Here is a 25,431-nt window from a genome sequence, read left to right on the forward strand (position 1 = left end):
ATAGAAAATAAGAAAGAAGAAGTTTAAATAAGTTTACGTACCTGAAGTTTCTTCAAGTTTTCACCGCTCAGTTATTGACACGCTCTTCCCCAAAAGGCTGCAGTTACTCCGTGTAAAGGACCGGTTGGGGGTGGTCTGTACTTCTGCTCTCTATATGGTAGAGGGGAGGCACAGAGGACCCCAGCCTAGATTCTCTATTCGGTAGCTATGGTCGAGCAATCAAGGCCTAACTTCGTAGGAGGTGATGCAGGCTGGTTCTTAAGTACAGTGTAGTCCCCAAGCCCCCACAAAGGAATGTCCACACACTGTATTGGTTAGACAGAGTCTTTATATAAACAATATTCAAGGTTATGTACACTTATCATAATAACTCACTTTGTACTTAGGAAAATCAACAATGGCAAATATATACAATTCTAAAGTGGTACCACCCTTTGTATTAGATCTCATTAAAGTGCATCAACAATACTGTAACAATGTCACACAGATCAATAGAGTGAACCCAGCAATAGAGAGAGGAGAGAAAATAAGATGGTTGAGCAATAGGCAGAATACTGGCCCCTACCACTAGACACAGTTCTGTGTGGAGATCCCCCCCCACCTGGGCAACCTGTAAAATAAAGATATAGCACAAGCCCAGTCCATATATTGTTCTGCAAGTCTCATTCCCTCCTATAATGTTTTACCCCCCCAATGTACCTGGTGGAGTCGAGTTCTTCGAAGAGGCGTCGACAGATCCTTCTTGAGCGACCCCCTTTCAAGCGGGAGTCACGGATCGTCGAGAGGCGTCGAGAAGTGTCGAGGAACTCGGCGTTCAGAGGCGGGGAATCGACGGCCCTTCTTGAATGCCTTCCCTTTCAAGCGGGAGACACGGGGCGTCGAACGTCCATCGAGGAACTCGGCGTTCGGCGTCGGGGAATCGACGGCCCTTCTTGAATGCCTTCCCTTTCAAGCGGGAGACACGGGGCGTCGAACGTCCGACAACAAACAGGGTAGAACGGCGTCGATGAGGCGGCAGCTTCGATCCAAGCGGTGCTCGTCGACGACGGAGCGTTGGCGTCCTGCAAGGCAGAGGCGTGCGGGGCACCTCGACGACAATTGTTCTGGACCGCAAAGATTCGTGAAGACGGGGGCCCAGCAAGGGCGTCGAGTCGTTCGAGTCTTTGTAGTCTTCGGGTGGCGGGAAACCCACCGGTGGATTCTCCTCGGCGCGTTGGTCATCCTCGACTTTCTCCGGCAGGACAAAGCGGTCGACGATGCGGGCGAGGGAGTCCTTCGATTCGAATGTTCTTAGGCAAAGGAGCGGGCGGCTCCGGTCGTCGGCGTCAAGTGGTCCCCACGGCTGGGCAACACAACTTCGACGGGCCTCCAGCGGTTACACAAACCTGCGAACCCTGGTCGACGGCAATGGACTTCGACAGCGGCGATGTCCGGGTGCTTCACTTCGATCTCCTCGGCGGTCCCGTCTCGGGTCGGCAGCCTTTCGAGGGTCTGACTTCCAGGGTGCTTCGGCGAAGATGGAGCGGTGCTCGATGGTCCCTCGGAGCACGGGAAGAGGGCGCCTTACCAGGTCCTCTCTCGCGTCAGTCTTCGACGATTTCGGCAGCCTTCGGATAGGTCGAAGCAAATGCAACAGCAAGTCTTCTTCTTCCAGCTGGACGTCGAGGATCAGCAGTTCCAGTTACTCTTAGAGTGGAGACTCAGCTCCAAAACACTTCTGAACAATTACCAGTGGTGAGAGGTCCCCAGATATACTATTCTGTCTCTCATCCACACTGCTGGCACACACTCAGCAGCCAATCATACAGAAGGGCATTCATGCAGTCAGTCAGCCAATCAGGCACACAGTGCATTCAGGCCACACTCCTCCCTTTCAGACACTCACAACAAGGAATGTGGATTGGGACAAGTACCCAGCCATTCAACACTACACACTGCATTCAGGCCAGTTTCGGGCAGGGCTGTCTCAGTCTTTGTCTCTCATGCCAGAAACCAGACAACCACAACAAGGAATGTATATTGGTCACACACTCCATTCACCCAGGTCCCACCCACAGGAGGTACCCACAACATACAGTCACTGGGAAGGCTCCAGTCAGTCTAGCTGGGCCTTCACAACAACACCATATATGGAACATCCACCCAACAGCCAGTCGGGGAAGGGACAGAGTCAGGGCTTCCCAGGACTTTGGGAAAACAAGGTAACAGGCAATAGAAGGCAAGAGGCCACAGGGGCCATCTTGTTTCCTATCAGGAATCAACTGATCCCAATGGCAGGGCCTGGGTATCCCAAAATGGAGGACACCCAGAGCACCTGTCAAATTCAGCATGGAGCTGCCACCAGCCCATACCCTGCTCTGTGGGCCACCCACAGGTGCCCAAAAACATACACTAGGGGCACAGGGTTGTACCCCTACCCATGGGTGCCATAAGGGTATCCCATGGGTCTGTTCACCAAACCAAAAGAGAGCTGCACTGCCAGGAGTCCCACATGGACTCCTGGGCAGAAAACACGACAGAACACACAATCAGTAAAGGACAAGGATTCAGAGGCCCTGTCCCTCTGATGCATTTCCAGCATCACAGTCCGCATAGACGAGCTTACGCTAGTTGAACGTTTCTCCATTCCGAGTAACGTCACAGTCATCGCACAGCCATTAGACTCTCTGAAATCCAAGAATCTGCATGAAAAAGGTAAAATATTACAAAGAAAGATCTCTCCAACGTAGGGACTATTCCAAATCTAAAAGACTGTCTTAGTTACTTACCTGTAACTGTATTTCTCCTGCATTGGTATCTTTCAATCTTTCATAGATTCACATGCTTGAATATTCCCCGTCAGACCGGGAATCCTCGGTGATAAAATAATTATATATATTTTTTTAATATACATGCTTTGGCATTGCTACATAGAAATGCATGTACATAGTCCATTATGGCCTATGAGCCATTCCATTGTGTAGTCCCTCCACCTCACATTGGTCCTTTATGACCCCATCCAATGCGGTGGCAGGGCTTAAGCTCTGCCCCAGTGAACCATCTTCAGATTTTGAACCGTAGGAATTACAGTATGATAGAAGCTGAGCGTAGAAGCAGCCTCTCAGGGGAGGTGGGTGGGCGCATGTGAATCTATGAAAGATACCAATGCTGGAGAAATACAGTTACAGGTAAGTAACTAAGACTTCTCCAGCATTGGATCTTTCATAGATTCAGATGTTTGAATAGAATACCAAGCAGTTAAAAACATGCCATCATTATATACATATATGCATAAATACAGAAAACATATCTCTGATCTAACCTTTACCATGCAGCAAAACAACAGTTACATACTTGGGAAAGGTGGGAAAGGGAGGCTGGTCCTACCTTATGCAAAGAAGTGGCGGAGCACTGCCTGTCCAACTGCAGTTTCTTTGTTACTATCTTCAGCCAGGCAGTAGTGTTTAGCGGACGTGCGCAGAGTGCTCCATGTGGCAGCTCTGCATATGTCCTTCAAGGCCACCCCTGCGTGGAACGCTGTTGACACCGCTCTCCCTCTGCTGGAGTGCACTGAGGGTGGTTTGGGAAGGGGGTCGCCTTTCTTTTGATGGCTGTGGGTGATGCAAGAAGAAACCCAGCGTGCCAGACCTCGTTTGGAAATATGCTGGCCCTTTAGGTGGCCAGAGAAAGCGAACAGTCTATTTGAAGAACGGAACTCCCTAGTTCTTTGCAAATAAAACTGTAATACTCTTGCTATATCCAGAGAATGCAACATTTGTTCTGCTTCCGAAGAATGATTCTGGAAGAAAGTTGGCAGGACAATGCGTCCTGTGAGAGTCATTTCCGATACTACCTTCGGAAGGAATTTAGGGTGTGGTCTTAAAATGATGCGGTCCTTATGGAACAACGTGAAGGGAGGTTCAGAAGATAAGGCTTGTAACTCACTGATCCTCCTGGCCAAAGTAATGGCTATCAAGAAAGTCGTTTTCCAGGACAAGAATTTTATGTCGCACCTGTGGATGGGCTCGTAAGGAGGCTCCATGAGGGCTGTTAGCACAGTGTTCAAGCTCCAGGTTGGAACCGGCGTAGGTGGGTATGTACGCAAAAGCACTTTAAGGAAGACCTTGACAGCTGGAAGGGAGAGTAAGGACTGCGTCTCCGGGGCAGTCATGTATGCCGTAATGGCTGATAGGTGGACCTTGATCGAAGACAGTGAAAGACCTGATTTGGCTAAGTGTAATAAGTAAGGAATACTTGCTCCACCAAAGCGATGAGAGGATCAATAGCATACGTCTCGCACCACTTGGAAAAACGAGTCCATTCGCTAGTGTAGGTGATGCGCGTAGAAGGAGCCCTTGAGGCCCTGATTATATCCCAGCATTCCGCAGGCAGATTGAGATTCATCAGTTTACACTGCTCAGGAATCAGGCCTTGAGACACATGCTCGCTGGGTCATGGTGAAGGACCTTGCGGTTCTGTTGCGTCAATAGATACTGATGCGCTTTGAGGCGAATCGGGGGCCATTGGGATAGGTGCCCTAGGGTCGAATGCCAGACCTGCCGTGCCCAGTCCGGTGCAATTAGGATCGTAGAACACTTCTGCTCTTTCAGTCTGCGTAGTATCCTGGAAATGAGGGGAAAGGGGGAAAGGCATATAGGAATTTCCCTGTCCAATCCACTGAGAAAGTGTCTCCTACTGACTGACTCTCTGGGTACCTGGAGGCGAACATTCTGCATTTCTTGTTGGCCCTGTTGGCAAAAAGATTGAGATGTAGATGTCCCCATAAGGTGAAGATCCATTGGGCTTCCTCCTCGTCCAGCTCCCACTCGTGAGACAACGTGTAGTCCCTGCTCAGTTTGTCCACTAGGACATTGTCCACTCCCAGAAGGTGTTCCGCCTTGATTTGGACTCTGTGATGCAAGGCCCATGCCCATAGTAGTTGAGCTTCTTGAGGTACGATCTCTGATCTCGTGCCTCCTTGCTTGTTTGTGTAGTGCATGGAGGTTGTGTTGTCTGTCTGGACAGTGAGTACCTGCCCCGGTACTACCGCAAGGAAAGCTTTCAGTGCCCACCGTATGGCCCTGAGTTCCAACACATTGATGTGGAGTTGGGACTCCTGGGCTGACCAAGAGCCCTTGGTTTGTAGGTCCGCACGATGACCGCCCCAGCCCGAAAGAGATGCGTCCGTCCCCAAGAGAAGGGTCGACGTTGGTGCCTGAAACAGCATCCCTTGTAACAGGTTCTGCGGAGCGTTCCACCATCGAAGAGTCTTGTGCAGAGTCGTTGGAATCTGGACGATGTCCTCCCAAGAGCCAAGAGCTTGTTTCTATTGGTGGTGCAGTGCCTCCTGGACAGGCCTCATGCGAAGCCTCCAATTTGTTATGAGGAATATACACGAGGACATCATGCCCAGGAGGGATTTGTAAGAGAGCACCGATGTCGTGTCTCTAAGAACCACAAGGTCAAGCAGAGAATTGCTGCTGCTCTTTCTATCGACGGTCTCACCCTGGGAATGTTGGTATCGAGTTCAGCTCCCAGGAAAGAAACTGTCTTGCTGGGAACTGGGCAGGACTTTGCGTTGTTTATGGAGAAACCTAACCCTCTCTTAGGAGATTTGTCGTCTTTGCAACTGCCAAGCGTGTGCTTGAGGCGGAACTTGCTCTCATCAACCAGTCGTCCAGATATGGAAAGACTTCTGTTCCTGTCCTCCTGAGTTTTGCAGCTACTGGTGCCAGGCATTTTGTAAACACTCTCGGTGCTGATCTCAGACCGAACGGGAGCACTCAAAATTGAAAATGAAGATCGCCTACAGTGAACCTGAGGAATTTTCTGTGTGCTGGGTGGATTGGTACGTGGAAGTATGTGTCCTCCAAGTCTAGAGTGGCTAAGAAATCGTGCACAACTAGCCAAGGAAGCACTCCTTGCAAAGTAAGCATCTTGAATTTGATGCGTTTGATACATTTGTTCAGCGCTCAGGTCCAAGATGGGTCGCCATTGACCATTCTTCTTTTTGATGAGGAAGAAACGGGAGTAGAAACCCTTCCTCAGAGAGCAAGGTACTGGCTCTATTGCTGCTTTGTGTAGCAGTTTTTGGATTTCGGACATGACTTGCTTTAACATGTGCACCTTGCGCGGAGTCGGGGGCAAAGAAGGGGGCTGGTCTAGAAATTCTAAGATGTGTCCCTCGCGGACCACCTGTAACACCCATTAGTCTGATGTTATTGACTACCAGTGTTCAAAGAACGGGCTCACCCTTCCCCCCACCGGGGTGTGATGTTGAAGGGGAGGAGCTGGACTGTCATTTTTGTTTGCCCTGCGAATTCCCTTGAGCAGAGCCCCGCCTGCCTCTCTGGGTGTACTTGTTGGAAGACTAGTACTTGGTGTCCTGGTATGAATTACCTTGCGACTTCTGACCGTAGGAAGAACGGTTAAAACCTCTGTACTTCGAGGATGAACCCCAAAAAGGACGAAAAGACTGGCAATCCTTGTTTTTATCCGTCAAAGAGCTGATGGCACGTGCCGTGTCCGTTTTGATTCCTTTGAGGTGGTTATCGATCTTTTTCCCGAAGAGTTCTTGACCATTGAAGGGCATGTCCAATATCTGAGCTTGGACCTCAGGCCTGAAATTGTAGCCTTCATCCAGGCCTGTCTTCTCAGCCCTGTGCCGTGTGCCATCTGCCTGAAATCTGACTCCGCCACATCAACTGCTGCGTCAATCATGTGATCCGAAGCTGCTTCCCCATCGGCGATAAATGACCTGGCTTCTTACTGGAGTTCTACAGGTAGCTGTTTGGCCAGCTTGGCCATGCGGAGCCAAAGCTTGCGGTCAAATCTCGCTGTCATGGCCAGCACATTGCCCGCTCTAATGGTAAGCGATGCTGATGTGGACACTTTCCTGCCCATAGCCTCTAGTTTGCGACTTTCCTTGTCCGGTGGGGCTGATAGAGGTGATGCTGGATTGGTCAACTTTTCCCTAGCTGCTACTGTGATGACCGAGTCCGGTTTTGTATGACCTCGTAGACAAAGAGGTGCAGACTCAGGAGCCTTGTATTTTTTCTCAGGCCTGGAAACTAGAACCGGAGTGGATAAAGCTGTGGCCAATATCTTGGATCCAGACTCCCAAATGGTGTCGAGGAGAGCAATGGTAGTAACAGTTCTCCTACGTTTGTCCCTGTGCTCATAAAGCACTGACTTCTTCTCTTCCGATGTGACCTGTAATAACTGGAACAATTCTGTGGCTTTGCCGATGATAGTATCAAAAGATACTAGATCTTCCGGCGGTGAAGAGCCAACCGGAGAATCTTTCTTTCTGGGCTTTTCAACAATGTAAACGTCCCATTCGCTAGTATCAGGCTCTTGCGCAATCTCACCTTCTTCCGGTTCAGAAAATTCTCTGAAAGGATCTTCCTGCCAGACCGAAACATAAGATGGTACAATCGTTGGATCTCTAGCTGGAGATCTTGTCCTATGTGACGATGCTGGATAAGGGACCCTTGTAGTTGAAGCACTGAGTGTCCTGCTCCTAGACCTGCGTGGTGACTCCGGTGAATGCACTCTTTTCTGTGGCCTACTCCTGGAAGGCGAATGTCTTAGCGTTCTTTGTCGAGGTGAAAAGTCCCTCTGCAGGAGGTTTGGCTCCCTCGGTACAGTGGACTTGTTCTTTTCATTTTGACGTCTGTTGAACTCCTCAATTATCCTTTGCATTGATAACATGAGTACAGGGTCATAAGGATCCGCAGGCACCTCTGTAGTAGGTTGCCAAGGAGGGCTGTGTTCCTTAGGTGTAAGACGATGCTGTTCTTCAACAAACTCAGTGTCTGAAAACTCCTCCTGTAGGATGACGTCAGGTAGCTCTGGCATTTCTCCTAAGGGAGATAATTGTGTTCCCTGTGGTTCAAGAGCATCTACAAACTGAGGCGGCGCTTCCATAGACTCAGGAAGACAGTCTTCATTGGATGACGTAACAGTGGCATCAGCGAGGGGTGTTTTGGGCCCTAATTCTTCTGTCAGTAAAGTCGCTCGCAGTCCTGTAGATGGAGCAGTGGTCAAAGATTTCGATGTCGACAGCGGTTCCGTGGACGAAGATTTCCCTGATCTGTCGACGAGTTCTTTGTTAACGAATGTTTCGTGGACGAGTGATGAGCTTCCTTCGTTGACGATTGCTTCGTGGATGATAAACTCGCCGATGAGGACTTAGTCGTGGATGATGCGGTTTGTCGCGGGGTGGTCGTCGATAAGGGTTTCGCCGAAGGCTTGGACAACGATGGGCCTCTATCTTTACTGCTGCTCGTAGACTGCTTCTCCGTGGACGACCCCCCCCCCCACACAGTTTTTTGCAAACTCCTCCTTAACTTTGGAGGTAGTTTTTGCTGTAGAATGCTTCATTTTATGGGAGGGAAGGTAGGAAAGGTATAATTTCCAGCTTCCTCTTACTCTTGGGAGTGGGAGAGGAACTCCTTTCCACTGAAGAGGCCCTTCTTTTAGAAGTTTGCCTCTCAGATGATTTGCTGGAGTGAACAGGGGCTGTCTTCGCAGATTCCTCGTCAGAAGAAAGTCCCTTGACTTCCAAATGCAGAAGAAGTCTTCTATGTCTGTCTTGTAGGGTTTTAGTCAAAAATGTGACATTTCTGGATGTCATGAGGATATAGACAGTATATGCAGTGATCATGGGGGTCTTTTATGTAAACCATCTTTCTCCTGCACCTCGTGCAATCCCTGAATAGGGAAGGCTTCTTGGTAGCCTGAAGTTCAGCCATCTGAAGAGAAAGTTCACTCGATGAATTCTTCGTCAAAATAAAGTTTTTTGAAAACCCCACAAACCCGGGAGATAGCCCCTAGCCAGGGGAATGTGGTAGAGTATATTAAAAATATAAACTACTGTGGAAATATAAGAAAAATCGAAAAAGCTCAGACAGCTTGAGGATTCCCTGTGTCAATTCGACTGCGGTGAAAAATCTGAAGATGGCTGACTGGGGCGGAGCTTAAGCCCTGCCATCTCATTGGTTGGGGTCATAAAGGAGCAAAGTGAGGTGGAGGGACTACACAATGGAATGGCTCATAGGCCATAATGGACTATGTACATGCATTTCTATGTAGCAATGCCAATGCATGCATATTAAAAAATAATTGGAATCTATGAAAGATCCAATGCTGGAGAAAGTATTTTCTCCAGATACTTACCCAAGACAAATTCTGAAAAAGCAAAGGCATTATAAAGGCAAGAGTCTATTGAACACCTCAGCCTTCCAAGTTAAAGTTTCTTCATTCCAACGCGCCCCTGTAGAACAACAGGATGGAGAGCTCCACAAAACAAACGCTACTACCAAAAGCACACAGTTATACAGTAACTTTTCAGAAATCAGGTATTATAGCAGTTCTACTGTTGCATTTGTTGTTTATACAGAAAAGGAATCCAAAAAGTGCCCATGTAACAGGTCCACAGGCTGAGAAGGCATTACGCTCCCGAGGAGTCCAGGTAAGCGTTACATCTACGGAGCCGAGTGTGTCCTAGGATGACCCTGGGCCTTATGGGCAACACTGGAAAACAATTTCTGGCAATCAGTCCCAAGGTTGCCAAAAGGTGTACCTACAGCGTGTATGAGGTATGAGTTATGCCTGACCCCAATAAATGGCAGAGTCGTTTGGGGTATGCTTACAGTCTATAAGAAAATAATCGACAAAGACAGCCCGCCACAATTTGACATTCTACACATCCATGAGAACAAGAAGCCCAGATATATACTTGCAATGGATCAAACGGTGTGAAGATATCCTGCGGGATCCAAGTACTGACACAGAGACGCTGCTATTCACTCCTGACCTCGTGAAAAAAAAAACTTTGGTCACAAGATTGGATCGATACTGTAGACCAAAGAATCAAATACAGGTTGATGCATAATGCAGCACCCGAGGTGAAAGCACTGAAAAAATTGCCAAAATATCTGGAGATATATCTGAGCAAATTTCACAGGAACCTATATATAAAATTCCGGATGAATCTATTTCCAACTAAAGAATTCTTGAACATAGGGGGAAACAACATACTACAAGACCTCAAATGTAGATTCTGTGGCACCCCAGAAGAAACCTTGAAACACTTAACTCTATTCTGCATAAAACTCACGTCTCTGAGAACTAAATACTTGGGCCCCTTCATAGAGGTATGCCCGTCTATGACCAGTGAAAATTGGTGGTCGCTATGTTTTGATGGAACAAACAAAAAATTGATCATAGCATTATCCTCTTGGAGGAAATATCAAAGATGGTGGCGACAGACGCATCAAGTAATGGAATCACAAATGAAGGGCTCCCAGTACACTTAATAATTGGAGAGAGTGAGAAATCATGAATCTGAAAAAATGATAAACTTTGACATCCGAGAGATGGAATTTTATCATTCAATGATGCATAAAGTAAAATCATGTATTTTTAAAAAGTTTGTAATAAACTAAAAAAATTAAAAAATAAATGAAAAAGAAAGCTAAACAAGAAAAGAATATGAAAAAAGAAAGTGGTCAAGGAAACAAGAAGATCAACACTTGAAAGAATCCAATATTAGAACTTTCTCATTTAATCAAAATAGTTGCTGAGAAATATTTTAAAATATCCCATTGAACTAATGCTGTTGAAGAACCAGCTCAGAGGAGAAAGTAGCCATTTCTCCTGTGACTTTTTTGTTGTTCTAATAGGGTCGGATTAGAATGGGTTAGTTTGGACAGTCGACTGATCTACCTTTGGGACTCACTGACAACTGACCAGCACCTTCGTTTTGTTAGGTAGGGAATACCCATAGTATAGGGTAAGTTAGGTGATGTCACTTTCCTTTTAATAAAGAGCAATAGTGCAATGGAAGATCAGAGTCTGTGTCTTTATTCTGACCCACCACAGTTGGTTACCTTGTTTCTTGCCCATCTTGCTCCTCTGCTTGCGAGCTTTATCTATGACTAATGTACCACAATGAGCAATGTGTGTGTAGAGTAGTAAAGCTAATGAGTCCAGTCATGCCAATCTCAGGAAATAATGCATATCCTATACAGGGGGGGGGGTGTGAGTGTGTGAGTGTGTGTGTACATATATATATATATATATATATATATATATATATTTGCATATATATGGGATACATTACTCACCGTAATCGTATTTCTGATGCTTGTATCTGCTTAGATTCACATGCTGTGCATAGGCCGACATCTAGTGGAAGCTGCGGAGTATTACAGTTTGTTTTTCGAAACTCGAAAATGGGCGTCGACACAGGCGTGCCAGTAATACTATCCCTAGTGTGACGTCCACTGTACCCAAGATCCCTCACGCGTGTAGGATCCTCAGATTGTATTTTTTCTGACATGAGGAAGCATGAGGAGTAGCGTGAGTACAGATAATCCAAGCAGATAGACAGAAAGGTAAGACTACAAGCAATCATGCGCCTTCTCTCGGAGGGGAGGAAGGGTGGGTCGCATGTGAATCTAAGCAGATACAAGCATCAGAAATACGATTACGGTGAGTAATGTATCCCTTCTGAGGCTTGTGGAATCTGCTTAGATCACATGCTGTGCATAGATTAGCGAGCAGTACCCGAAGAAGGAGGTGGGATGTGAGAAGGGTCATGAGCAAACAGGTGTCTTAGAACCGCTTGTCCCACTTGTGTATCTGTCTTGGAATGAGTGTCAATGCAGTAATGCTGAGTAAAAGCGTGAATAGAGCTCCAAGTAGCCGCTTTGCAAATGGTGTCGAGGGGAACATTTGCAATGAAAGCCAGAGTGGCACCAATGCCTCTAGTCGAGTGGGCCCTTGGCGTAAAAGGCAGAGTCTTCTCAGAAAGAGAGTAACACAGCTGTATACAGTTGATAATCCACTTCGAGATAGCGCCCTTAGAGACGCGATCTCCCTCTCTGCCTGTAGCTACGGAGACAAACAGTTGATCTGTTTTCCTTAGCGGTCTGGTTTTATTTACATAGTATAGGACCGCCCTACGCACATCTAGGGTGTGTAGTTTCACCTCAGCCGAGCTTTGCGGGTTTTGGAAGAAAGCCGGCAGCTCGATGGACTGGTTTACATGGAACTTGGATATGAATTTAGGTGAGAACCTAGGGTGTGTGCGTAAAACCAGTTTGTCCTTGTGGATAGTAAAGAAAGGATCTTGCACTGACAGAGCCTGAATTTCACTGACCCTTCTTATGGAGGTAATGGCTACTAAGAAGGCCGTTTTATAAGTCAGGTGTTTGAGACTACTTTTATGCATGGGTTCAAATGGGGGTCCCATGAGCTTAGCTAGCACCACGTTGAGATCCCATCCTGGCGGTGGGTTCGAAATAGGAGGGTGAAGTCTCTTTACTCCTTCCATGAAGGCTTTAACTACTGGTACTTTCCACCACGAGACCTTGTTATGGGATGTGGTGTAAGCCGAGAGGGCTGCCAGGTGTACTTTCAGCGAGTTAAAAACCAACCCTGCATCCAGCAGGTGGAGCATGTAAGTTACAACGTTGGAAGGGGTGCAATCAACCGGGTTGATTTGTTTATTCTGGCACCAGATAACGAATCTTTTCCACTTATCAAAGTAACAGTGCCTTGTATTTGGTTTCCTGGACTCCTTTAGAATGTCCATACACCTCTGTGGTAAATTGAGATGTCCAAACTCTATGACTTCAGGAGCCATGCTGCTAGGTTCATAGAGTTGGGTTCTTGATGCACTGTTTGACCCTGTTGCTGGGACAGTAGGTTGTACCAGGCTGGGAGTCTGATGGGCTCGCACACCGCCATCCTGCGTAGGTGTGGAAACCATGGTTGTCTCGCCCACATGGGAGCGACTAGAATGAGCGTCATCGATTCCTTGTTCATCTTGTACACCACCTTCCTGATGAGAGGAGTTGGTGGAAAAGCGTACGCAAACATCCCTGACCAGTTCATCCACAGGGCATTCCCTTGGGAGTCCGGTTGGGGGAACCTGGATGCAAATCCTGGGCATTGTTTGTTTTCGCTTGTGGCGAATAGGTCTATAGTGGGGAAACCCCACTGAGAGAAGAGATCTTCTACCACGTCTCTGTGAAGGACCCATTCGTGTTCTCCTGGGAGGGAGTCTCTGCTTAGCGCATCCGCTAGGAAGTTGAGCTCCCCTGGAACATGTTGCGATGACAGGAAGATGTTCCGTCTGAGTGCCCATATCCAGATTTTCTGGGCAAGCTTGGACAGATTTGGCGAACGAGTCCCCCCTTGTTTGTTCAGGTAGAACATGGCTGTCGTGCTGTCCGTCCTGATCTGCACCGACAAGTTCCGTAGGTGGGGCTCGAACGCCTTTAGCGCCCGGAATACTGCCAGAAGCTCTAGCAGATTGATGTGGTTTTTGGCTACTGAGTGGGACCAGAGCCCCTGAGCTGTGTGGTGGAGAAGGTGCGCTCCCCACCCAGTCAGGCATGCATCCGTAGTAACCACGGCTTGTACCTCGGGATCGTAAAAGGGTTTCCCCTTTGCGAGGTTGTCTCTTGTCCACCAGAGTAGGTTCTGTACGAGGGTTGGCGAAACGACCACTAGATCGTCCCAATGACCACTTGCCTGAGACCACTGTTTCGCCAACCATTCCTGCATGGGACGCATGCGCAGACGCGCGTGGGGAACCAGGTAAATGCATGACGCCATCATGCCCAGTAACCGCATAGCTTTGCGTACTGTTATCTGTTGACCTGACTGATAATGCGGAATTTGCTGGAGTATGTTCCGAATTCTCTCTTCTGAAGGGAAGGTCAGTCCCTCCTGAGTATCTAGGATAGCTCCTAGAAACTGTTTTGAGGTGCTTGGCACTAGACTTGACTTTTTCTCGTTGATCGAGAAGCCTAATTCGTGGAGGAGGTCGATAGTCCTCTGAATGTTTGACCTGCAAATTCCTGGGGTTTCCCCCGTTATGAGCCAGTCGTCTAGATAAGGGTATACCGGGATTGCCTCCCTGCGTAGGTGTGCAGCCGCCACCGCCAGTACCTTGGTGAATACCCTTGGTGCTGAAGCTATCCCGAAGGGCAGTACCTTGAATTGGTAGTGGCGACTGTCCACCTTGAAGCGCAAGTACTTTCTGTGCGCTGGGAGCATGGAAATATGAAAATAAGCATCTTTCATATCCAAGGTTGCCATGTAATCCCCCTTTCTTAGGAGGGGGATTACCTCTTGTAGCGTGGTCATACGGAACTTTTGGGGCTTGACATACTTGTTGGCAGGCCGTAAGTCCAATACTGGGCGCATTGTCAAATCTTTCTTTGGCACAAGGAAGTAGGTTGAATAGATACCCTTGTTTACCTGGAGTCCTGGGACGAGTTCTATCGCGTCCTTTTCTAGTAGGATGGCAATCTCCTCGAGAAGGATCCTCTGATGTTCTAGGGAGTGCACCCTTTGTCTTGGAGGATGGTTCCGGGGACGCTGCAGTAGTTCTATACAATATCCTGCGGATACTGTTGACAGCACCCATCTGTCTGAGGTGATCCCTTCCCAAGCCTGGGTGAAGGTGGAAATGCGTCCCCCTACTGGGGTTGCGTGAGAAGGGACCCTGAACTGAGCGTCACTGTTTTGGTGGAGGAGTGGCACTTCCCTTGTTGGGGCTGCCTCTGCCTCTTCCACGACCTCTCTTGTTACCCCTGCCATAACTTTGGGTAGACTGCTGGTTGTTATTCCATTGTGTACCCTGTCCCTGGGCATAGTTGCCTCTTTGTGAATTTTGGCCGCGTGGGCGACGAAAATTACTGTTCCCCCTCTGATTAGGGGGTTTGTTGGTAAGTTGGCCAAGGGATTTGAGAGTCTCATATTCCTCCTTGGCATTTTTAAGTGCGTCTTCGACCGCTTTCCCAAACAATAGGTCGGGTTCCACTGGCTTGTCTATCAAAGAAGCCTGGGTTTCTGTCTTGAATCCCGACTGCCGTAACCACGCATGTCTTTTGATAACCGTACCTTCTGCTATCAATCTCCCTGCGTTGTCAGCGGCGTCGAAGGTTGCTTTTAAAATGCAACCCGACACGGCTCTCCCCTCTGCCGAGATCCGAGCCAGCTGGCCTTTTAACGGTTCTGGAGCAGAGGCAATGAGCGCCGCGACTTCTTCCCATTGATGGCAATTGTAACTAGCCAACAGGGTGGTGGAATTCGCAATCCTTGTTTGGTAGGCGGACGTTGAGGCTACCTTCCTGCCAAACCCGTAAAGTTTTTTGCTCTCCTTGTCGGGAGGAGCTTCTGATGAAGATAAGGGCGTGCCAGCCCTTTTTCTAGTATTGGTAACCACTAGGGAATCTGGTTTAAGATGTCCCCTTATATATAGAGGGTCAGACTGGGCTGCCCGGAAAATTTTCTCAATTCTGGGGTTGACAGCTCTGGTGAGGTTCGGATTCACCAGGGAAGGATCTATTCTTCGTTGGATGGATTTGAGGATAGGGATGGTCTGAGCGACCGGTCTTTTCTCTCCTACAAATTCTTCCGCGAAGTCCCTTTCCTCCTGTACACCGTGGGTGTCGATGTGAAAGTGTTCCGCTGCTCGCGCGAGAACCTCGTTAAGGAGGGGCTGGTTATCTACTGGAGAGTCAGTAACTGGGGCTTCGCTTTGTACTGGGGAATCTACTCTGTAGATTTCCTCATCTTCTCCCCCCTCCAAGTCCTCATCCTCTGCATAGTAATCTGTCCTGGTCTGTTCTTCCATAATGTCAAACTCCTGGTCCTCTTCAGGGAAAACTTGTCCCTGGTAACTGGGGAGTGGAGTAGAATATGGAGTGGAGTAAGGTTGAACCTCGAAGGGTTCAGGTCTTTCGAACCGGGGCTTTTTACTTAGCGGGATGGGATCGGAGGAGCCTGAGGGTGTGGCCCCTTGAGGGTTATATGAAAGAAAGTGTTCTGGGTTCTTATCATAAAAATCAGCTAAGGAAGACATCCTAGACATAACCCTGTCTATGTCCTCACTGGACCATTCCCTGGAACAGGGTATTATTTTAGCAGGTGATTTCTGGGACTTTTTAGGGGTAGATTTCTTGATTGTCTGCCCAGGATGAGAGGATGGTTTTACAGGGGTGGAAGGCTGTGCTTTCCGCTGTTTCCCCCCCTCCCCGTGTGTGGAAAAGTGTTTTCCTTGTCCCTTGGGGGCCCCCGAGACTTTCGGCGCCTGGCGTCGAGGGTCTAGGGAGCGTGGGGCCTCACTGGTGTTAACCGCGGTCTCGGTATCATGGAGCGCGGCCTGGGGGTGGAAGTCGTCTTCGTCTCCCGACGATCGAACTTCCGTTAATGTGTGTAGCGAGGCACTCTTGGCAAGAGTGGATGATTGCCTTGCGTCGTGAGGCGATCTCGATCGAGAGCGCCCAGAGGACGCCGAGTCGGACCGTTCTTTTTGTGCCTCTTTCCGGGAAGTCGACGTCGTCGAGGTCCGGTTGGTCTTAGTGTGTTTAGTGTGTGTTGAGTGTGTAGCGCTTGCGTCGCCGGGGGTCTTCCCCATAGCCGCCCTGCCGGACGACCTTCCGAGGTCGGGGACCTGCGCTCGTCGGCTGTCTTTAGACGCCGTGATGCCCTCGCCGTCCGAAAGTACGGCGTCGCTGCCATCGCTGAAGGCGCCCTCCGCTGCCATGGCCTCTTGCCTGGCGTGGTGGGCCCAACGCTTTGTCGAACGGTCCTTAAGTGTCTTAGGTTTAAACCTACTACACGCTCTGCAGTACGCTTCGAGGTGATCTCTCGGCAAGCAGAGATTGCACGTGGCGTGCCTGTCGACCCAAGGGTATTTGCGATTACACTTGGGGCAGAATTGAAAAGGGGTACCCTCCATACGCACCTTAAGGCAGCAGGCTGCTAAGTGTAGGAATATATAAATGTAACTCTATATAAAGAGTGAAGAGTATGTACCACCCCCCACTCTCCCTACTTGTAAGGGCCGAGGCCAGCGGCCTACTAGGCCCGGGCCGAGGCCAGCGGCCTTCCAAGGCCCAGATCCGTCGTGCAGCAGTCGACGGTCGATGACTTCTCCAGCCGTCGTCGAGGTTGAGGGTCGACGTTGGGGTGGGGAAGGGAAAGAATAAGAATTATAATTATAATAACAGCAAAAGTATGGCTAAGGCCAGGGAACTCCGCAAGATGCTTCCGACCAGTATGGCGGAAAAAAACAATCTGAGGATCCTACACGCGTGAGGGATCTTGGGTACAGTGGACGTCACACTAGGGATAGTATTACTGGCACGCCTGTGTCGACGCCCATTTTCGAGTTTCGAAAAACAAACTGTAATACTCCGCAGCTTCCACTAGATGTCGGCCTATGCACAGCATGTGATCTAAGCAGATTCCACAAGCCTCAGAAATATATATACACATTTTGAAAAGACTGAAAAATGAAGAATAAGAATATCCTGCGGGACAGGGCACTTTTGATAGAAGCCGTGACCGACTCCAGGTGTCGGAACACCTCGTGAATCTATTTGCTGAGCCCTTAAGAAATTTGTCAAGCGGAATACTGTAATCTGCGTCGGGAAGCCTGCCGAGCCTAGCCGGGCCCTGCAACTTCCACGCAGCTGGAGACGCCGACTCTCGTAGCCGAGCCTTGGGACATCTATGCTGCGGAGGACGCTGACCCCTGCAGTCCACCTTCCTGGGGGTCCGTTCATCATTGCCTCCGGTGTTATACCCGCGAGATAAACAAAGTGACTCTACGCGGCGCACACTGGGCATACGCAGTGTTCAGTTATACCGCCCCCTGCCCAAACACCGGCGGCCGGCTCGGAGCAGGAATCCTGAACCCTATAGAGGAAAGAATCCACCGCCCGGCAGCATCAGGAGATACAGACGTGACGCAGCTCCCAGGAAGACACTGTCATCCGCTGCAGGTAGCGCGAAGCACTAGCCCCCATGGAGCCTAAAGTAAGAAAGCTTCAATACGCTTTCGACCACACAGGATACTGGGAGTTGGGGACCTCAAAAAGGCGGTCGCTGAGGGAGCCTCTTGGATGTGGTTTGAGCTACTGCCAGAACCATCTTAAATGTATAAGGCAGGTCATTCCTGGTGGGGACCGGGAACAATACTACCCGCGCAGGACGCAGTTCATCCCTCTCATACAGTCTCTACTAATATACGTCCCTGGTAGTGAATCATACGGACACGACCCGGGCTGCACCTGACGGGACTCAGTAGCATGAAGTACCCTGCAGCAGAAAAGGAACACAGCAGCTCGGACCACATTGGGAGAGACAATAATAAACGCTGTGTTCCCAAGACTACGCCAAGGTAGGAATATGTCTGCATGCTCAGATGGCTGGCAAACAGTGACAAGTAACTCCCTCCTGCAGCACATAAATCTACTGATTTGGCCCATAAGCAATGGCCAACTGGTAGCAGCATCATGTGGCTCCCACTAATAATTGCATAGTACAACGGGAGATCCCAACACACTCAGTTCTGTCAAGTGAAAACTGCCATAATAACAGGAGCAGAGGCAAGTAGACGGTACCACTACGCTTTCACCAAGCCTGGGGGAAGCTAATGCTCGCCCTGCATGAGTTAACTGCTGCACTGAACTATACCTTCATACAAGTACTGATACACATAAAATAAACAAGCGCCAGTCTACTGCGCATACTGAGAAATCCACAGAACAAAGGGAGGACGCGGGGCATGAAAAACAACAGAAAGGGCCCCATGGACGCCTACACAAGCACAAGCCAATGTGAGAAGGCTGCAGAGTCTCCATAGTCAAACCCACCACTCAGTTGGATTGGTGGAGAAACCCCTCAATACCACAATGGAACTGTTCTTGGAAGAAGTTATCCGAGCGATACTCCCGGAGGCCCAACTCTCTCCACAGTTCCTGGTGGAGCGAGCCCACAGAACCCTTGCGCCCCAGCCCAAACCAGGTGCTCCACCGCGTACCGTCATCGCACGCTTACTTAATTATCGGGGCAGAGACCTGATCCTTCTCCTATACAGAGAGAAAGGTACACTGATATACGACTCAAGGATCCACATCTATCCAGATTTTGCAAGCGGGGTCCAGGCAGCCAGACGGACCTTTGACCAAATCAAGAAGGCACTGCAGGAACGGTCCATCCCATACACCATGATGTTTCTGGTAAAACTTTGCCTGCAACATGCAGGTAGAGCTCACTTCTTCTAGACACCAGACGAAGCAATGTCCTATATAGAACTCAATATCCCGATATCACCGAACCAAAGCGGCCTCCTACCTAGCTCAACAGACCAAATGAATGAATTGAAATAACCTGAGGTATGCAAACTGGTTTAGATCCACCCCAACCACAAGTAGCAGACGGTGTGTATCCCAAGAGCGTCCTGTAGCGCACTAGGAAGTTATGGTCGCACAGAGCTGCCCACAGTTGCAGTTGTTGCGCAAGTATTATGGGTATACACTGTCCAGTTGGAGGGATGGTGAGGGTGGGATAGTTGGCCTGTTGTCGGGGTACCAATGTTGGGGATTTGCGGGGAAGAACGGGTTTACCAGAAAAAACTGACGGTTGCACTGAACGGAAGAAACACAAAATAGACAGCAAAGTACTTATGGAACACAAAACAGATAGGTTATGGGCGCACCAGGGATGACCCAGGGGACCAGACTCCTGACATGCAACATTAGAGGCCTAGCAACCCCATAAAAGCAAGAAAACTACTTGCCTAAGCCAAAAGACACAGAATAGACGCCTACTTTTTCAAGAGACTCATGCCACAAAAAAAGTAACAGTCATTCGCTCGGGACTGGGGGAAATACGGGTTGGCAGAGACTACTCTTCTCAATCCAGGGGCATCCTGACTCTCATCCACAAACCGACCCGGAGGGCAGATTTGTTGTTATATGGGGAACAATGGATAATCAGGAAACTCCTATGGTCCAAAAATAGATACCCCTGAGTTCCATCTGCAGGTCGTCTTCTACGTATTGCCAGTGGGGGAGACAAGGATAATCTGGGTTGGTGACCTAAACACTATCCTAGACCCACAAATGAACAGAACTTCAAGTAGTCATAGGAGTCGTACCAAAGCGGCACTGTCCATTCTCCAACTTATGTCCACACTACCCCTCGCAGACACTTGGAGGGAGCTGTATTCTACACAAAAGGAATACACGTTTCATTCACATGTACACCATTCTAGCTCCCGTTTAGACTACTGGTTATGCTCCCCCGAACTTATCCCCCCGAGTTAAGAAATGCATCATATTACCGCGCACAATGTCGGACCACTCGCCTGTTTTATTAGACTTCCGGTCAGCTGTAACCGTCCATAATGCAATGTGTTGGCGCATGCCTGCGGCACTCCTAAAGGATGAATCGATAATCGAAACATTGAGTATTGAACTGTCCGATTCCTTTGATCGCAATGTGGACTCAGATCGATCAATGGCTGCGGTCTGGGAAATGTTCAAAGTCTGGCTGAGTGGGCATCTGCCATCACTTTCACTGGGGACTTTGAGGGAAATAAGGAAAGCGCTAAATCGAGCAGAAGACGCACTGCAGTCCCTGGAGATCGCACATGCACAAACCTCCGGGGTCGCGACACGTACTCCACTACAAGCCCAACTAGAAAAATGTAGATCCCTAGTTGACCGTGAACTGCTATATGTTCTGCTATATGTTACTCAACCGATCCGCGCCCGCAGGTACGGGGAAGGTAATAAAGCCAGTAAAACCTAGCCAACCTCATTAAATCAGAACAGGGGATAAAACCTATCCTAGGGGCAAAAGATGTGGAGGGCAATATACACAGGCCGTGAAGATAAATTAAGTCTTCATGGAGTACTACTCTGCGTTACATGCAAATACACATCGGGTCACACCAGCCAAACTCTAACAATATTTGACTTTGTTTCCACTGCCCCAGCTAGAGCATAAGGATAGAGAGATGTTGGATCTCCCCTTTACACTTGAAGAGATAAAACAAGCCATTAAAGAAGCGCCCGGACCTGATGGACTCCCAGCAGACCTGTACAAATGGTTTAGTACGATACTAGCCCCCAGAATACTAGAGGTATGGGAAGAAGACCTGGGCGTCGGCAAACTCCTGGGTTCCATGCATGAGGCTGTGATAACAGTATTTATTGCTCAAACCCCATAAAACCCCACATGATCCCACGTCATACCATCCCCTCTCCCTGATAAATCCGGACACTAAAATACTTGCTAAGGTGATCGCCAACCGTCTTCTGCCATACATGAACAAACTGATTCACCCTGACCAGTCAGGATTTATTCCCTCGCGCTCCACAGCCCTAAATCTCTGCTGATTCTTCACTATAACATTGCAATTAGACCCGAAAGTGAGGGCAGTGGCACTAGCTCTCGATGTTGAGAAAGCATTCGACACTGTCTCTTGGAGGTACATGTATGCTATACACAAGATGGGGTTTGGCCCTGGTTTCCTCAGATCTATTCGAATACTATATAATGACCCGAAGGCCAGAGTCAGAACAAACTGTAACATCTCGCCCACATTCACATTGCACAGAGGCACACACCAGGGTTGTCCACTGTCTCCTCTCATCTTTGCCTCTATGGTGGCATGCCTGAGACACAAACACTCCTGGCGGGGAATTCACATTAGGGGCCCCCCTCAGTTTATATCACTCTACGCTGAAGACACCATGCTATACCTTAGAAACCCCGAGACCAACCTCCCCCCGGTGATGCAGGAGATACAGGAATTTGCAAAATACTCGGGCTACAAAGCTAATCATACCAAATTTGAGATTATCCCCCTAACCCAGGGCACAATGGTATGACCAGCCACAGTGCAATTTCGTTGGTCCCCAACCACAGGCCGTTACCTGGGCATAATAATGGCCACAGATAGTCGATCCCTGTACACCTCAAACAATGAACCCTATATAACACTTCTCGAGTCCAAATTAAAAGTCTGGGACAAGCTCCCCGTATCTACCTATGGTCGAATAGCACTGCTAAAAATGGTTGCGGTACCCAAGCTGCTGTACTTATTCAGCAATAGCCCAATGTGGCCAGGCCACCAATTCTTTGACACATTGCAGAAACTAGCATCCCACTTCGTATGGGGGGTAGGGAGGAAGCACAGTAAGAATGAACTGGCCCAAACTATGCGTAAGGTAGGATACAGGTGGACTAGCCGCCCCAGACTTCCTACTGTATTACTACACTGCACAAGCACACTTTGCAAAATACTGGTCCCACAACACAGAACAATACACCCATATACAAGCTGAAAAATGTGCAGCCGCCCCCTGAACATACAATCCATGATTTATGCCAAGGCAAAGAATAACCTTTCTGTAGGGTAGGATGCGCAGAACTATATTGGCCTCACACCCATCTCTGGCAGCATCCAGACATGGCACCCACGTTAGATACTATGCTGCAAAAAACTTGGGATCCGAAAATGGAAATGCAACCAGCAGATCTATTTCCAGTCGGTAGATTCGTCCTACTAGAGGAGGTGCAGAGCAAGGTGGGGACGGGTCTCACAACTGCACTACAATATCACTGCATGAAAGCAACGTGTCGAAACAGATGGGCGTCATTCCCATCTGCACCGATCACACACCCATTCCTCAATGGCATGTCACAAGAGAGATTCACGGGCAGCATTTCCTCACTATACACTGCGGTTCAGACTCACACCCCCTCCAAAAATTATGAAAGCGAAATGGGAGAAGGACCTGAACATAGCCATAGGCGACACGCAATGGGCCAAATATTGCCAATTTACCAAGTCTATCTCCCGCTGCGTCAACTTCCGATTGATACAACACTAAATTCGGAATCACTTACATATCACTCCTAGCAAGATAAGCAATTTGATCGCACCCAACAGGCGACCTGCCTCAAATGCAAGTCTCATGAAGCAAACTCGATACACATGTACTGGGAATGCCCCCCAATCAAACAATTCTGGGACAAGGTGGCCTCCACGATCAGTGATATTTTTGACATACATATACCCACCACTCCATTGAAATATATGTTGGGTGATATCGGAAAGTATCATTCAAGACGTACAGACTCTACGCAGTAGCAACAATAGTCGCCAAACGGAATATACTCAAACACTGGAAAGCAAAAGAACCCCCTACGATCCAAGCCTGGCTCAAGGACTGATAGCAGTGAATTAATGCGTGGCAAGTTATGTGAAGGGTGTGCTGGCCACAAGCAGGCCAAAGGACATATGGGAACCCATCAGTTGATATCTGACCACAAGTCGGGAGGGGACAGACTGCAACACAATATCACTCGACCCCATACAATGATTCTCCTGAAATCAATGGTTTGCCTAAAATGTACTATATCGATGTACCATAAGTATAACAGTCATGTATGATGAATGTGTTAAGTTGTAACCGTCAACCATAAAATAAAGTGTTAAAAAAAAGAGACTTTTTCAGAGTATTTTTCATGGGTGCAGGTTTAGTATCAAGCCTAGCAACTGCTTGGCTCCTGGAGGAGCACGACCCACCTAAGCTACAGAGTTTTGATGGTATGTGTGCGAGCAGTTTCCCTCATAGGTAATGCAGGCATTTTTCAGGAGAATGCTGGCTCGGATGGGAATCTCCAAAATCAAAGCAAACCATTCTGATGAGTCCGGAAATCATGTTTGATTGAGTATATGTAAAGCACCCAGCAAAGGAAAAATGTTTAAGCACCTTTTTTCTCCATGGTTCTATCCAGGAAAGGTCTCTAAATGTGTTGTGCGTTTGCATGTAGCCACATTTCTGTTGCCAAATTTGGTGAAGGTGCATGCAAAAATTAAAGTTAAGATGAAAAGCAGTACGATTTCCTATGTGAAGTGTGACATGCCATTTTGCTATAGTGTTGCTACTGCAACAAAATCGTGAATAAATACAATATATTCAATTTGATCTGGCACATGCGCAGGAATTCTGAAACCTAATGAGTATGTACCAAGGTGCCAAAAAATCACTCTTCTTTGCGCTGGATGCATTTTGTATCCAAAGTAACAGGAGTTCTTCTTGGCTCAGATTCTTTCAAAAACAAACAATGTTATGAATGTTTGTTCACAGAGTTCACGCAGAATGCAAGCTGTTACCTTCACACTATTGTTCAATTTCATGCCACATCGATACATTCTTGCCATCTGCGATGTAAGCTGGATTTCTTTTGTTAGCTGACGCCATTTGCCACAATCTGGCTTTGTGCACTGGACCTAAGGGAAAAAAGTTACATTTGGAAAACAACAAGTAGGTATTTCATCCAAATGTTTAGTAGCCATTTTCTTTGCACAGTATTCAGCATTTGTATGCCTTCCCACCCTAATCCTAATTACATTGTGGCATTTTTGTTTATACTTATTTACAATTTTCAAATATACTACAATACCAAACAAAGAATAGAACGAAGCACAACATAGTTCTCTCCAAACAAGGATAAATTATACTACAAAATGTTGTGAGAACAAGTCAACATGTTAGCAATACAACAGGAAAAGACTGGAAGGAAAAGAAAATCCAAGAAATATATACTACTACAATTGTGGCTTTTTTACTAGCTCTCAGGCACAGTTACATTTGTTAAGGAGCCTGGGGTGATTAAAGTATAGTTACTTGTTATCCTCATTCTCCATGAGGGGTACCCCAATTCATCAGCTCTGATCTTCTCAGCTTTTTGGATCTCGGCACACATTCTAAAAATCTAATTTAAAGTTTTTCAAAACTCATTAAATATATTAACATTATATATGTCTTACATTGAACTTTGTGTATGTTCTTCTGTTAAGGTGCATGTGGGCTGCCTTTTTGAAGGTATAGAATGGTCTGTGCCCATAACAGAAAAATATTGGACAAAGAAACAGACTGACCAAGCTACGCTAGCATACAATTATTGGGTGTAGTAATAGTTAAGCCTTAAATACTCTTCTCTCATGGAAAAATAAACTAAGATTACCTAGACAATGATTTACTGGGGAGGGCGGAAGGAAGTTTATGAATTTAGTTACAATACCTATGACAGAGAGATCTTCTAAGTTAAGTGTTCTTAAATTAAAAGGTTGTGCAAGGACACTTGGTCACTTCGGTAGACCGCCAACCCCCCCCCTCCCTCCATCTCCCCCATTCAATATAAACAAAAGTGCCTTGCAAATGTGTGGATTGATTTCTAAGTCACTGCTTTGCATATTTTGATAACTGGTATATTTCACAGAATAACCGCTTTAGCTGTCATCACCAAGTCTCTCAAGTTACAGGGTGTTTTTACTGACCCAGCATGCTTGTTTAGTTACTTCACTAACTGTTCAGAGGTTTTTTTCAAGGACTTGTTTGCTGGGCTCTAGGGATAATGACAACTCAAATGCATGCTAGACAGGAACCTTCCTTCTTGCCACAGGAGATCCCCAAAACAACTACCAGAAGGCATCCCCTTCGCCGCACAGGCCTGGGTGCTACTCATACTGGAGTGATTCTCACCCACCAATCAAGTGTCGACAATCTGAACTTGAGCCTACTACAGGATCAACTTTACCTCCTTTGTGCCCTC

The 25,431-nt window shown here is 47.9% G+C and overlaps 1 protein-coding gene across 2 annotated transcripts in view; it reads right to left on the reverse strand.

Annotated features, from left to right (window-relative positions):
* KDM1B (lysine demethylase 1B) overlaps positions 1-25,431 on the reverse strand; it is a 1,796,634-nt gene that overhangs the window by 1,495,825 nt on the left and 275,378 nt on the right. For both annotated transcript variants that reach the window (XM_069613586.1, XM_069613587.1), the window contains exon 6: positions 23,990-24,106. In XM_069613586.1, the coding sequence (XP_069469687.1) occupies positions 23,990-24,106 (117 nt within the window). The remainder of the gene's footprint in view (positions 1-23,989; positions 24,107-25,431) is intronic.

This window comes from Ambystoma mexicanum, chromosome 5p (assembly GCF_040938575.1).
Source record: "Ambystoma mexicanum isolate Mex_15411 chromosome 5p, UKY_AmexF1_1, whole genome shotgun sequence".
NCBI classification, from domain to species: Eukaryota; Metazoa; Chordata; class Amphibia; order Caudata; family Ambystomatidae; genus Ambystoma; species Ambystoma mexicanum.